General features: G+C 41.9%; 1 protein-coding gene across 2 annotated transcripts in view; it reads right to left on the minus strand.

Annotated features, from left to right (window-relative positions):
* Nucleotides 1-6,983: 6,983 nt before the first annotated feature.
* The window catches only part of Cpsf2 (cleavage and polyadenylation specific factor 2), a 28,938-nt gene continuing 21,347 nt past the window's right edge, over nt 6,984-14,574 (minus strand). For both annotated transcript variants that reach the window (XM_041633194.1, XM_041633195.1), the window contains exons 11-15: nt 14,257-14,409; nt 13,351-13,576; nt 11,995-12,294; nt 10,538-10,672; nt 6,984-10,169 (exon numbers count right to left, since the gene is read on the minus strand). In XM_041633194.1, coding sequence (XP_041489128.1) covers nt 10,077-10,169; nt 10,538-10,672; nt 11,995-12,294; nt 13,351-13,576; nt 14,257-14,409 — 907 coding nt within the window. In that variant the 3' untranslated portion in view covers nt 6,984-10,076. The remainder of the gene's footprint in view (nt 10,170-10,537; nt 10,673-11,994; nt 12,295-13,350; nt 13,577-14,256; nt 14,410-14,574) is intronic.

A 14,574-nucleotide genomic window follows, 5' to 3' on the forward strand; every position in this document is an offset into this window, starting at 1 on the left:
ATAAAAATGTCAAGAGAAGGGAGATGAAGCCATAGCCCGCACAGGCAGATGAGCACAGATCCACCAAGCAGCAGTCTTTGGAGACAGTGCAGGAAGGACCGGAAGCCCACGGATTGACTCCAAACCAGCACATCTCTCACTCACCCATAAAGAGTTTATGAGAAACGGCTAGAGACCACATTCCTGTGTAAACATGCTTTACGATTCTCATGCAGCCCATGGATTTTCTGTTTTGAACAACAGAGAGCTATTTTCTCTTATTCTGTGGAAAACAGAATACAACGAGCAGCAGAGACAAGATTCGGTAACTTTAAGAGGAATGCATTATCTCACTGATCAAACTAGACAGCTCGCTGCATTATACATGTTAGGCCTACATTAGGCCACATGGTAGGAATTCCCCTGTTGTTTAGGAGACATTGTAAGTGATACCATTGGAAGTTATTTTAGAAGGTTCTTGTCTAGAAGCCGAAAGGATAAATCTAAGAGTGCTTTCTTGTAGACAAAGTGGCATGTTAAAAGCTCCAGCTCACCAGTAATCAGCTCCGTGACTTTGAAAAGCTATTTAGACCCCCTCAGAGCAAGTTCTTTTAAATTTGAAAACGGAGGTGACACCAGGAGGCAATGCCTGTGAGCGTGGTATTTAATCACGAACATGTGCTGGCATGCTTCCTGTGTGCATACCAAGGGCTTTGGGTAGTTCACACCACTGACCCTGGGAAGTGCAACCACCATCCTCACGGACTTGAAGCGTCACAAAATGACGGCTATGGTATTTGAAACCCTTGACTCTTGAGCCTTCACTCTCAAACCCCGTGCTTATGAAGTAGATAGATATTTATCTTGTCTCCCTGATGTGGGATGCCCTTCTGTACACTGTAAACATGTGTTGCTTTTATTGGCTGATGAATAAAGATGCTTTGGCCTATGGCAGGGCAGAATATAGCTAGGCGGAAAATCTAAGCAGAGAGACGGGTGAAGAAGGGTGGGGTCGAGGAGACTCAGAAGCCACTGGAGCAGCAAGATGGACTAGAGCACAGGTAATGCCACGAAGCCATGTGGTGATACATAGATTATTGGAAATGGGTTAATTTGAATGTAAGAGCTAGCCAAAAATAAACCTGAACCAACAGCCAAATAATTATAATTAATATTATGCCTCTGGGTGATTATCTTATAAGTTGCTGCGGGATTGGACAGAATACAGGAAAACTTCCAGCTACAACTCCCAGCATGTTCTTCTACCTTTTGATAACAGCTACTCAAATCCTCAAGGAGAAGTCTCCCTATCTGTACCTAATTTTGGTAAGAACACTACATTCGCCATGAAAGTATGTCATCCATTCTTTTACTAATACCATCAAAGACTGTTAGGCCTGCTGCCTTGATCCTCAGAGACAACTGAGAGTATTGTCTCAATAAGGTCCCTTGGTTCCTGGTATGGCCAGGGGTAGTTTCTTCAACTCATATCTGAAGAACTCTGATAGCACATGAAAATTATCCACTGGGCTGGACATCGTAGCACACACCTTTAATCCCAGTACTTCTCTGTGAGTTTGAGGACAACCTCATCTACCTACCCAGACCCAGGCCAACCAGGGTTCTATATGGAAACTCTGTCTCATACAAAACAAACTAAAAAAACTATTACACACTGTTGGGGGCATTAAGGTGTCTCAGAGGCTTGAGTTCAGTTCCTGAGACCCACATGGTGGAAGGTGAGAAACAACAACAAATTGTTCTCCGACCTCCACACATGCACGATGACACACATAAGTAAATACAATTTTAAAAAGTATTTTTAAAGATCATCATCTACTGAAATGCTTATCACATGTAAGAACTGGAGGGCAACCAATGGCAGATTGTCAGCCTCAGTTTCCTCATTCAGCAGCGGGGACTGCAAGTTGCCCATACTGCCCACAACTGTGAAGATTGAGGCAATGCATGTAAAGCTCTTAGCACAGCATGGGGTACAAACAAGACTCAGCGAGAGCTACCAGAGGTTAGGGGCTTGGGGTTCATGTTTGTTTATCTTTTCCAAAAAAAAGGAAAAAAAATATTCCCATTTAGTGAGCCAAGTCTGTAGAATGAAAATAATTATGGTCATAGAACCCATTTTCCCCACAGGTAAGAACAAGTTCTCATAGGTAGCCCACATCAGTTATGTAACTGGGCTCCATTCTGAGCTTCCTAAGGAAGCATTTGTCCAGAGGCATATTATTCCATCCACTCGAAACTGTTAAGACTGAAAAATGAATGTTTTATAAAAGAACAGTGTTCGATCTAGTGCACTTGGTCCTGACACTCCTGAAACTTGTTAAGGGGGTGATGATCCAGATGAACTGACAGTCAAAGTTCTTTGGCAAGGACAGTTATAAAATCACGCTAGCACGCTGCTTAAGACCTGCTAAGTTTTTTTAGCTTAGAAAACCAGACCGAGATCACTACAGCTCCTTCCCTTTCATCCGTTCCTCCACCAAGCCCCCTCCTCAGCAATCATTATTCCATCTTTGCTTGCCTGAACAGTCAATTTAAGGCTTATGGACAGAGTAGAGAGTTACGAGGAAAACGGTTAACAAAACAGCCAAAAGAGGGGGTGAAGACAGGGCCCGGTGGTTAAGAGCACTGGCTGCTCTTCCAGAGGACCCAGGTTTGATTCCCAGCACCCACACTATGGCTGTAATGCCGGTTCCAGGGGACCTGATGTCCTCTTCTGACCTCTGTGGGCACCAGATACCCACATGGTGCACAGACATACATAGAGACAAAACACTCATACACAGAAGATAAAATAAATCTTTAAAAACAAAACAAACAAAACCCAGCCAAAACAAAGTCCAAAGACTACAGAACCAGAATAGAAACCTTCAGAGCCAGTATGTTGTTTCACTGGGTGAACTGGCCTGACTTTAAGGTGCCAGCTTGAGGATGTCCCCTGTGGGGCTCACTGCTAGGTGCTGGTGGGCGCCAAGTAAAGTGAGGGAACCTGTCCTTGAGTAGTAACGGGCAGGAGCTTGTAGGAAAGACCCAGCCCATATGGATGAGTATGGAGGGCGAGCCTTTAAACATCAAGGAGTTAGGAAGGCTGGAATAAACTCTGTGAAGGAGATTAGAACCCAGAACCTGTAGATTTTACTAGGTACGGATGGGTGAAGAAACAGGTATCCATCCACACAAAAGTTTTCAAGTTTGTCCACCGAAAGGCTACAGCAGCAGTGATAGCAGTGAGTGCTGGGTGGCCATGAGCTCAGCCCAGCATTGCCCTCAACTCTAAAATCATTCTTCTCTAAAGCAACCGAGGTGTCTGTGGGGAAATGGTTGATCCCAGGACTGGAGCATTCAGGATGGCACCCTGTGGTCCCAGAAATGTAACAAAGTATTCGGAGGAGCTTGAAGATCATGTCAGGACACTAGAGCTTGCCTGAAAGTACCCAGGAGCCCTGCAGATACAAAGTAGGGAGCAGTGTTGCCTACTGATAGGAACAAATGGGATGATCAAAGTACCTGACAGATGGAATGTCAATCAACTGTGAACACAATGGTAGAGCGACAAAATGCCGTTTGGCAATAAGCGATTCAAATAAGAATCATTAATGGATGCTAACACTAGAGCATAAAGTTTGAAAAAGAGAAAATTACCAGTCTCAAAGTTGTCCCCCCCATACTTATTCCTCCTTAGTAAGTACCTGTGGGGCTCATTTCACTGAGGATATCAAAACACCACGTTGGGGGGGGGGGAGGCATACGTTAATTCCTTAGTATAAATACGATGAAGACAGCAGCCAACTGCTTGTGATGCACACCTTTAATCCCAGCACTCGGGAGGCAGAGTCAGGAAGATCTCTGAGTTCGAGGCCAGCCTAGTTTATAGAGTTCCAGGACAGCCAGGGCTACACAGAGAAACCCTGTCTCGAAAAACAAAACAAAACAAAACCACCAACAACAAAGAAGACAGCATGCCCAATTGTTAAACTTTAGCATGACTAGTAATGGGGGAAACTGACCCATGTACTTCCTGACATCATATAGAGAATGGCTTTTCTGAATCCAATCACTAATAAATATCCCACAAACCCATACATCGTGAGGCTCATTCTATAAAGCAATTGGCCTGCACTCTTCAAATTGGCCTGTAAGAGAGAAACCAAGGAGGGAAAATAAAGGGAATTTAGGTGCATACATAACTCTGGTCAATAGGAGGAGTTATTAAAAGAGTCCTTGAAAAACCAATGGCAGCTATATCCTTGGGATTGCCTGTGAGGTATTCACCATCACGGTTGCTTTCCCACATCTGGAGAAGTCAAAGACAGTCGAAAAGAGGTCCCAGAAGTTCATCTGGCAGAAGTCAGACTGATATATCAAAGTTAGGTGCGGCTGACAGAAACCCAGAGGTACTGACAGCAGGGTGTCAGAAGATTGAAGGGCCAGATCCGATGCCCAGCATTGGTTATAGGACAGGAAAACCAGGCACATGCCTGCCAGTGGCTTAGAGGTCCACAGCATCAGGATCTGGAAGAGCTCCGGATGTGAACAACTCTGGCTGTGCTGGGATCACTCAGTGTTTCCTCTAGGAGCTCAAGACCAGCGCGGAAACTCAGAGCTACTGAACATTGGCAAGCTGTACAATGAAGAAACTGAAAAAACATGCAACTCACAGGCATGTTTTACTTGTGATTAGAAAAAAAAGGCTGCAAGTCAATAGCAACATCTGGATAGGGCTCGTGGATGAAATGGTAGCGTTTTATCACTGTTCATCTCCTGAGAGAAGTGATGTGTGGTAAGGAACACACTGTTTTTTCATCTTTATTTATTCAAAAATATACACTGAAAGGCCAGTGTGGTGACACAGGTGTGTCTGTATCCCCAGTACCTGGGAAGTGGAGGCAGGGATGGAGTCCCTGCTGCTACTGCAAAAGACCTAGGTTCTGTTCCCAGCACCCATATGGGGCCACTAATAACCACTTGTTAACTCTAGTTTCAGCAGATTGGATGCTTTCTTCCGGCTTCAGTGGGCACTACATACATATTGAAATCATTATAATTTTGGACATACATGCCTAGAGCTCGCAGAGGCCAGAAGAGCACCAAATCCCCTGGGATTGGCATTATTATTAGTAGTAGTTTTTTTGAGGCAGGGTTTTTCTGTAGTTTTGGAGCCTGTCCTGGAACTAGCTCTTGTAGACCAGGCTGGCCTTGAACTCACAGAGATCTGCCTGCCTCTGCCTCCCGAGTGTTGGGATTAAAGGTGTGCACCACCACCGCCTGGTGGGACTGGCATTATTAATTACCCTTACCTCATCACCTTTACCGAAGTTCTGTTTCAAATATTTTGATTTGGGGTAGTTTCTCAAAATATAACTGAAGTGGCTTAAGAGAAAGACTAAAAACAGAAAAAGTTCAACCTTTTGCTGAACCTGCTTGGCTGGGCACGTGCACACTTTCCTTCCTTTTCTAGCTCCCCTGCATCTTCACTCACTCACCCCCTTACTCACCAACATGGTGAAGACAAACCACAGAAAGATTTGAAAAATAAATCTAGAAGGGCTTAGTCTCCCCCAAACCGATCTGCCTCTCAATGAATCCGTGCTTACTACTGACACCCTTAGCCGCAAGTGACGATCAGTTCAATACTTTAAAGGGAAACCAGGGTCAGACACTATGTCTCACCTTTCACGGCTGCAACATGATGGAAGTCATTCTTCTCATGCTAGAGTCCTATCAGGTGCCATTCCTGAAGCAGACTGGATGTATTATCTCTATGCAAAGTAAACAGACCGAGGAACTGAATTCTTTCAGAGCCGGTCTTGCTGTGGAACCCAGACTGGCTTCAGATTGTGACTCCGCTTCAGCCTCCGCAGGCTAGGAAACTAAGGGTGGGCCCTGTGCTTGACTCTCCACAGCTGGACTCCAAACCAGCCCGTCCTTAGCCAACCTTGTGCCTCTCAAACAACCCTTCCTAGTCCACAGCTTTGTTCATTCAACACTGTGCTGGACTAGATAAATTGTACGCAGACCTTTCTAGACACTGCACTGTAAGATTTGAAGTAATACGTTTCAATAGCCCTCCTTTCCTATTTATTAAGAGTGGGCTTTAGCAGAAACTGATGAACTGACTCCAAATTTTACATGGGAAGGCAAAGAACTGCAAACAGACGAAGAAAGTCCTGAAGGGAAACAGGCTAGGGGAGTCAAATGTCCGAACCTCACAGCTTACAAACACGGAGTGGCCCAGATAGTGTGAACACTGGCACAAAATACAGCGAGCAAGGAAACAGACCCGGGTGAGCAGACACAAACTTGGATTTGGTCAACTGATTTCCAACAAGGCAAAATAATTTGATAAGAAATTCAACAAATGATATCAGGCCAACTGGACATCCACGTGCAGAAAATGAAATTAGATGCTTACCTCATAATTCAACAATGGCTAAAAAAGTGAACAAAGACAAAACAAAAACCTACCTGTAATAATGAAACTCTAACTATTAGGAAAAAATAAGACTATCTTTGCAACTTGGGTGATGCTTCTTAAGGATGGTTTATAAAAGCAAAATGGCTTAGCAGGTAAAGTACTAGTCACCAAGCCTGCCCACCTTAGTTTGATCCCAGGAAGAGAACAGATTCCTACAAGTTGTCCTCTGACCTCCACACATGTTATGGCAATTGTCCACCTGCTCCCATCACAAATAAATTAAAACATTCAAAATAAGAGATTGATTTTTAAGAATGACACCAATAATGCAAGTAATTGAAAAGAGTAAAAAAATGGAGCTGAAAATTATAAATTTTGTTTCAAATCACATGACCAATAAAGTGAAGACAAGCCACAGAAATATTTACTACTTATATATAAGTATCTATATAACATACAAGCTTCTAACAATGAAAACAATGAAAAAGACAGTTTACAAATGAACAAAGGAGTTGGGAGACATTACTCCAAAGACATATAAACACCCAATAAGCACAAGAAACACAGCATCCTCAACATCATTGTTTATTAATGAAATACAAAGCAAAACCTCCAGGCAATACCTCCTCACATGCTAGGGATGGTAAGAATAGAAGATGGAGTCAAGAATACATGTGACCAAAACAGAACCCTTACACGTATGCCAGTGAGAACACAAAATGGCACAACTACTTCAAAAGACAGTCCGTAGTTCCTTATATGGTTACCCAGAGTTATCATATGGTCCAGCAAGCCAATTCTTAAGCATACACACAAGAAAATTTGAAATACAAATGTTTATATTTTTAAAAATCTTGCACAAGAGTGTTCAAAGCAACACTTTATATAGCAGCCAAAAAGTAGGAACCACTCAACATATACCAACTGATGAACATGACATCCAAACAACGGAGCAGCATATAACCGTAAAATGGATACTGAAAGTGTACACCTATAATCCTAGCATTCTAGAGGCAGGAGGATTATGAGTTTGAAACCAGCATGAGCTATACAATGGAAGACCATGTCTCAAAGCAAACAAAAATGATGCTAATACATTACTACATTAATGAATTTTGAAAAACAAGGGTTAAGTGAAATGAAAGAAGATACAAAAGGCCACATGCCACATGATTCTTTTTTATGAAATGTCCAGCAGAGACAAATTGATGATTGACTGGGGAGAAGAGAAATGAGGTGCAAATGGTTACTGGGTTTCTTTCTGGAATGATAAAAAGTATTCTGGAATTACACAGTAGTGGTTGGACATTCTGGATACACCAAAATCAGTGAACTGTGTATTTTAAGAGTTAGCATTTTATGATATGTAAACTGCACAAACACAAAAATAGGTGAACAATTCACCTTATAAAACTGTTTTCTTCACTATTGTTTCAGGTCAACTACTGAGTCACAAAAATATAGAAATAACTGCAACAATACTTAACATGGATAACTGCATTGCAACAAATGCAACAAGCAACTTCCACCCTCCAGTCCTGGGCCTCACACATGCTAGGCAAGTGTTCTTCCACTGAGCTGTATCGCCAGGCCCTCTTCTCCTCCTTCTGAGCAGGGTCTTATGTTGTCCAAGCTGGCCCTCAACCAAGTCTGAATGAAGCAATGCAACTACAGGCACATGCCATCATGGCCAGACAGAATTTCTTTTTAAGAAAACGGTTTGTGGTTATCAGCTGATAGCTCACATGCTCTATTTATTCTCACTTCTCAAAGCTTCTCTGCACTCATGATCTATCTCACTATTGTCTTTCTTACGTAGCTGAGGCTGTGATGAAGTTCTCCATTTCGGGAACCTTGGGATACTGTCATCTAGACACAGGCAGAAGTGCTGTTCTCTGAAGGCATTATGCAGAACAGCCATGTTCAAGCACTGCTTTTAAAATTTAATTCCTGTTCACAGGACAGCAGAAAGGCTAGGCAAGAAATAATTTTAGGTATAGATATTACCATGTAATAGGTATAGCCAGCAACTTTATACCATGTAATAACTGCAGGTTATCTTCCCCTGGGATAGAAACAGAATATGGGCTTCCTCTATATCGTAATGGGAAAGCCAGGAATGTTTCATGACTGGTAAAAAAAAAAGGCACAATCTTTACCTATTTCAAAACACTATTTTGTACATCTCGTTTTCAGTATCAAAGGCTACAAAACTTGCTTCAGTGCTGTAACCCACAACACATGAAACTGAATAACTGGTGGATTCTAGTCTGACAGAGGACCGCTGGGTTAAACAAGACTGAGACTTCTCTAAATGCTACTGTGCAGAGAGGAGGGCTTAAAGCTTCAGCGAGCATCAAGGACTGCCTTGATTATGCTGCCTTCTAAGAAATAAAGCAACAGGCTACAATGGGACAACATGGTTCATTGTTCAAGTGAACGGAGTTGCATATTTTCAGTTTTTACTCTTAAGCAGGATTCTTTGTACGACATCAAGGGTGGCAATTACCCCAGTTAAGTACTATTTCTGTAGTAATAGCATAAAATCCAACCGCTATTTACATAAACTTAGAAAACAAGCTAAGAAAGGAAAACATTTATACCCTTTAATTAAATTACACTGTTACCTTATAAAATTGTGAGGGTCAACATTTGTTCTTTAAAAACAGAGCTTTGAATAGTTTCAAATACAGCTGCTCGGTCAACAGTTAAAATGTGTCTAAACAAAATATATGCAGAACTGGGAACACACCAGGCTCTCTTTTTGCTGGCTTTGAGACAGGGTCTCAATATGTAGGCTCAGGCTGGCCTCTAATTCACAATCCTCCTACACCAGCTCCCTGAGTGCTGTTGGGATTACAGGCATACATACTACACTCAGCTTCAAGGCTTTCTTTTAGATGACATTTATTCAAATGATGAGGTTATAAATTCAAATTGAACAACAAAAAAATCTTCATACACAAGAAATGGGAGAAATAAACATTTATTCTAAACTAAACATGTGTGCTGCCTCACATAGGATGAAGGTAGAGGGCAGAGACTTCGTGTGGAGGCAACTGCATATCAGAATTCAAAAAGGAGGAACAACACAGCACACTATTTTTTTAAAAATGTTTCGCCAGTTTCTTGTTTGTGTTTGTATCTTTTATAGCACATTTTTCTATGTAATTCTCTCTTTTCGTTCCAGAAAACATAAGAAACTGTCTGCATGAATGCATCCCTACCAGTTTCTGTAAGGACATGAACTGCTCCACTAGGTTGCACTGTTTGCTTGTTTTTCTCAAGTAATGAACCCTTTGGAGCAAGGGCTCTGCAGAGGAAATCAACACCTTCAGTTCTGAGCCTGTCTCTTCGTGAGGCCTCTAGCATTCCGCAAGGCAGAGAATTTACAAAATGGGTTTTATTTACATTTTCTTTCTTCCTTTTTTTATTCAGTACTGGGAATCAAACCCAGGACCTTGCACATGCTAGGCAAGAGCTTTACCACTGAGCTACACCCCAGGCTCTTGATTCATATTTTTCAAAGTCTAATACATGCTCACATTTTCTGGCAGATTCTTTTTGTATGTTACAAAACAAGACAGTGAAAGTTTAGCCTCAGATGAGAATCCTTTCTTCCTGAGAAAGGTCAAGCAGACACTTCCTGACATCATGTCCTTTACACAATGGCATACTGTTCATATAAAAGGTCTCGTATCCTATAAAAGTCTTGACAAAGGCAGCCTTCTAACCCGATGCGTCCAGTTTCTGTCTAGAAAAACAGTTTAAAAAGTTCTTTAGTATAGCTCCCATTCATCAACATTCAGAAACAATAAACAGCATCTATAATATGGACCACTTTATGACTGCTCAGGAAATGGGTGCCCTGACTCTGGAATATAGACATAGTGTTGTAGTAATGAGTTTTTATAGACACATAAATGTCAGAGGATTCAAATTATAAAAATTTACTTATAAAATTTGTACCACATATCTGAATCACTGCTATAAGCCTTTAAGGCCATCATTATGAATATAAATGGCTGGTTTTCAGTTTTATGAAATTATAAGAACTACAGAATTAATGTGTTTCAGAAGCACATACATGTTCAATGCAGCCCTCACGAAAAATAAACTTACTCTGCGGACTGCTACTTGATTGTTGCAGACAAGTACACCCCCTACAAATTCGGCTTGAATCCCCTCCCGCAAAAGAACTTGCTTGAAGTCAGATAGTCTTGGCTCATTCATAAAAACGGACTGATGTCCAGGAACCTTGAACAAAGTTAGAGGGGAGAGATTAGCTTCAGTAAAACAGTAGGCACAGCGTGTGTTGGATAAAGTGGGACACAGCATGATCTCTGAGACATTTTCATTATTCCCTCGAGTCCTCTGACAGTTCACATCAAGACCAAGTTACATTCCAAGTTTGTCACTTTACCATTACAAAGCCCTTCACATTTTCTGATGTTTCACAATTTTATTAGTCATGCCTCCTAATAACAGAGACTCGAGGTAATATTACGCTCTTCACCTACCCACTTGCTGGAGGGGTCAACTAGAGTGTCAAGAGGCAGAACTGCACTGAAACCTCATTTCCAGGTCCCCAGTCCCCTGCTTGGTTCAGAGTCTAAGTCCTCCCTAATCCCACTTCCACATTCCCTCCTCCTCAGAGTGACTGCAATGGATGCTACAGGCTGAGAACCAGAAAGGCAAGTGTTTTTGCCTACTCTGAAAGTGCTTTGAAGAGCACTATAGCTTTAGTACAGAGAAAATCTCCTTATTCCTCCTCCTTCCAACTTCAAGAGTCATGCTATATCAGAAGCCAGAAGAAGGAGCCGTCTCTCTCTCTCTCAACTCCATGGTGTGTTAAAGACTTCACTTGACAAGTCTGTAGGACTCTTCAATATTAATATTGCTCTATTTTATTGCCTGGGAGCTTTTCTAATTAACTAAGTCCCTCTTGAGAACATGTACCTCCTAGGCTAGCATTAAAGTTGCACTCAACGGCAGATGTTTAACTGCATCAAAACCAAACTGATTTGAATGGAACTGACAAGACAGAAAAATGGCATTGTTAGAAAACTCCCATCTCATCACTGGAGGGCCTCACAATCAGACTCTGTATTTTTCCACACTGAAAACACAAATCACAAACAACTGCATTAGCAGCTAGGGGAGGGTAATATGGCACACATGAAATGAAAGCAGAACAGAGGGCCAGGGAATAAAGGAGAAGAGGAAGGAGAATTAATGTAAAAATTCTGTTTAAAAGTAAATAATAAAACATAATACTATATATTCTACTTAAAATGTTTAATAACTAAAAACAAGATTTGGTAAAGGTTCCCTCTAAATTATCATCCTCTAGCTGCAAAGACTGAGACATATGTCCTGGGTAGTGCTTTGTAAGAACCCCACACTGCCCCCACAATATTTAAGCAGCTCAAGCCACAGTGGGGAACTAGCAGGCAGACAAATGGAGACAGTCGGACTGGGGATGTAGCTCAATGGCAGAGCACATGGCTAGCATGTGTGAGGCCCCATCAATCCCCAGACCACTAAACAGCGAGACAGAGAAAGCAGAGGCTTCTCACCTCATGAGGCGGCAAAGGCTCCAGGGTGGGGATGATCTCAGTCTCTTCACCCAACTCCTTGTCATCATCTCCGAACAGACTCTTCATGGCCTTCTGCTGGGCTATGGCACTGGAATCTGAAGGGCCATCCACCTGCATTTCGGAGTCTTCTCCATCATCCTTGAGCTCTCCTTCTTCCAGAATAACTCCTGTGTCCACTTTGGAAACTCTCATGTCTAAGACGCCATCTATCCAAGCTAACTCGGCATCTTTGGCTTTACAAAACTGAAGGGAGCTAACAAGCGAGTCCTTTAATCTGACCTAGAGAAGCAAAGGGAGGGGAGGAACAAAACCCACAGCGTTTATGTTAACAAATCAAACACAGTCTTTGCCATTTTCTAACTCTGAAAACCCCTCTCCTCAGATGTCAACCTTCACAATGACATAATTATCTGTGAGGGCCTGGGGATCCTTGGCCACTTTCCAAAACAAGGTTCTCAATCTGACTGCACAACAGAACCACGGGGAGTCCCCACTCCCACCCCGATACTAACACTGCGGTGGTACCTCTAGTATTTCTAGTGTAATTATTGAAATTAAGATTGGAGCATCTATGTCTGCTGCCTTAGAGGTAAAATTACATGGAATGTGCCATGTAATTTTACACCTCCATGTCTCTTTCTCTTACTAATCCAGAAAATCTTTCTGCCTGGCAAGTTCTAACTTCTTCCAGATAGAGACATCTAAAGACATCACACCTACCTTCAAACAGTCACTATCTCCCACAACCAGATAAGACTATCTCTCTTCTAACTAGCCATTTTCTGCATTTGTCTCTATTTCTTTCAATTAGGAGAACAACTGTGGCATCTGTTGAGTTCCTTAAACATTTTCCTTGAGGCCGGATATGGTTGAACATGCCTATAATCCCAGCAGCACTTTGGAAGTTGGGGCAGGAGAATCGAGCCTGAGAGTAGCATGGGCTACACAGCCAGAACCTGTCATTCATGAATGAATGTCTCTCTCTCATTTTGAGAACACTTATCATTCCCTCACATCAGTACTTTGGCCAACGTTGTCTATCTAACTGGAAGACTCTTTCCCGACTCTGCACTGACAAACTAGCTAAGCATCCAATAAGAGCCTGTTTAGTTATCATTTCTTCCAGAAAGCCTTTCCAAACTTCCAAACTCGAGTAGGAACTCTCTTCTAGCACCTTGCACACTGTCAAAGGAGGAAGAGTAAAGGGAATTAGACTGGTTTAAACATCCCAACCATGGGACTGTTAGGGCAGAGCGCTGCATCTCAGGCACCATATTCCGAATGCACCTGAGACAGCACATAGTACAACAGCAATGTCTACTTATTCATATTTACCTGGTAGATATGCGTTTCGCTTGTGGCATCAACTGTTTCGTGTAGCTTTGGCATGTACACTTTAATATCTTTCCCACCAAATGCACGGCAGCACTCAGCCAGATCCTGACTGGCCTCTGGTGGGCCATGGACAATGATCAACTGCCGTGGTTTCATCTGATTGATGATCTTTTTAATGGAGTCTCCGTCAGAGCGTCCTTCGTAGTCTATGTAAGTAACCCTGGCTCTGTAATTAGACATCATTATCCAAGCTCACTTTCTTGGTAAGCTATTCTAAAACTAAGCTTTTATCATCAGGAGAGAAATGCACATAACTTATGAAGGGGGAACTGTGAAATGCAAGTTACAGTATGTATCCCAAAAAGCCCTGTTCAAGAATATATACAAAAGATATTACTGGACAAAAAGATCATTTGTTCTCTGGTGATTCAAATTCTAAAATAATCACCTCTTGGTAGTATTAACTGTATTATGCAGGAAAGAGTTTCTTAATTACTTCCGGTCCTGAAACATTTTCTACCCCCAAGCATTAAATGTCTAAATCAAGGAGGACATTTCATGAAATAAGCAGCAACACAGAAGAATTAGCTTCTCAGCTGCACCGTTCTCCCACCTGCTACCAGACTTATTAAAAAGGCCGGAAATAAAGTCTCTTCATATAAATGTACAATTTAATGTTCAGCTCCTCCCCATCCTACCACTAAGCCAATTACTTCGGTATTCAAGGATCATCAATGAGAATATCACCATACTTAACAGGCCTTTTCACAGAAAAGGGAATTTTAAAAGCATGAACTGCTAGAGGCCCTGCTGAAATCTCACTTTTGAAACAATGTATGTTATATAACTCAAGGGCTTGAAACTGTATCTTAAACCCTAATCTCCAAACCCCATGAAGGTACTTACTTTATCTCAATAGACTCTGTTGCAGAAACACACTTGGTGGGAACATCAGACAGGTCCTGATCCATGGGCTCATCTCCATTTGTCAAACCAGATTCTAATTTGCTTTTTTCTTCTTCAGTAGCCTGAAGTTCTGGCACTAAGAAATCTTCTGGTCTAAACAAAGAGTTTCTAATTAGACATGTGGAAGGCATGCTAACATTATGTAACATATGTAACTGACTAACAGGAGGCATAATTTAAAGACTCCTCATGTATTTTTAAGACTTATGCATTTAACTCAAAGCTAATTAATATACAATATCAATCATCAGATGATTA

The sequence above is a fragment of the Microtus oregoni genome, unplaced genomic scaffold (genome assembly GCF_018167655.1).
Source record: "Microtus oregoni isolate MIOR12 unplaced genomic scaffold, Mior012 000043F_ref0000047, whole genome shotgun sequence".
NCBI lineage: Eukaryota > Metazoa > Chordata > Mammalia > Rodentia > Cricetidae > Microtus > Microtus oregoni.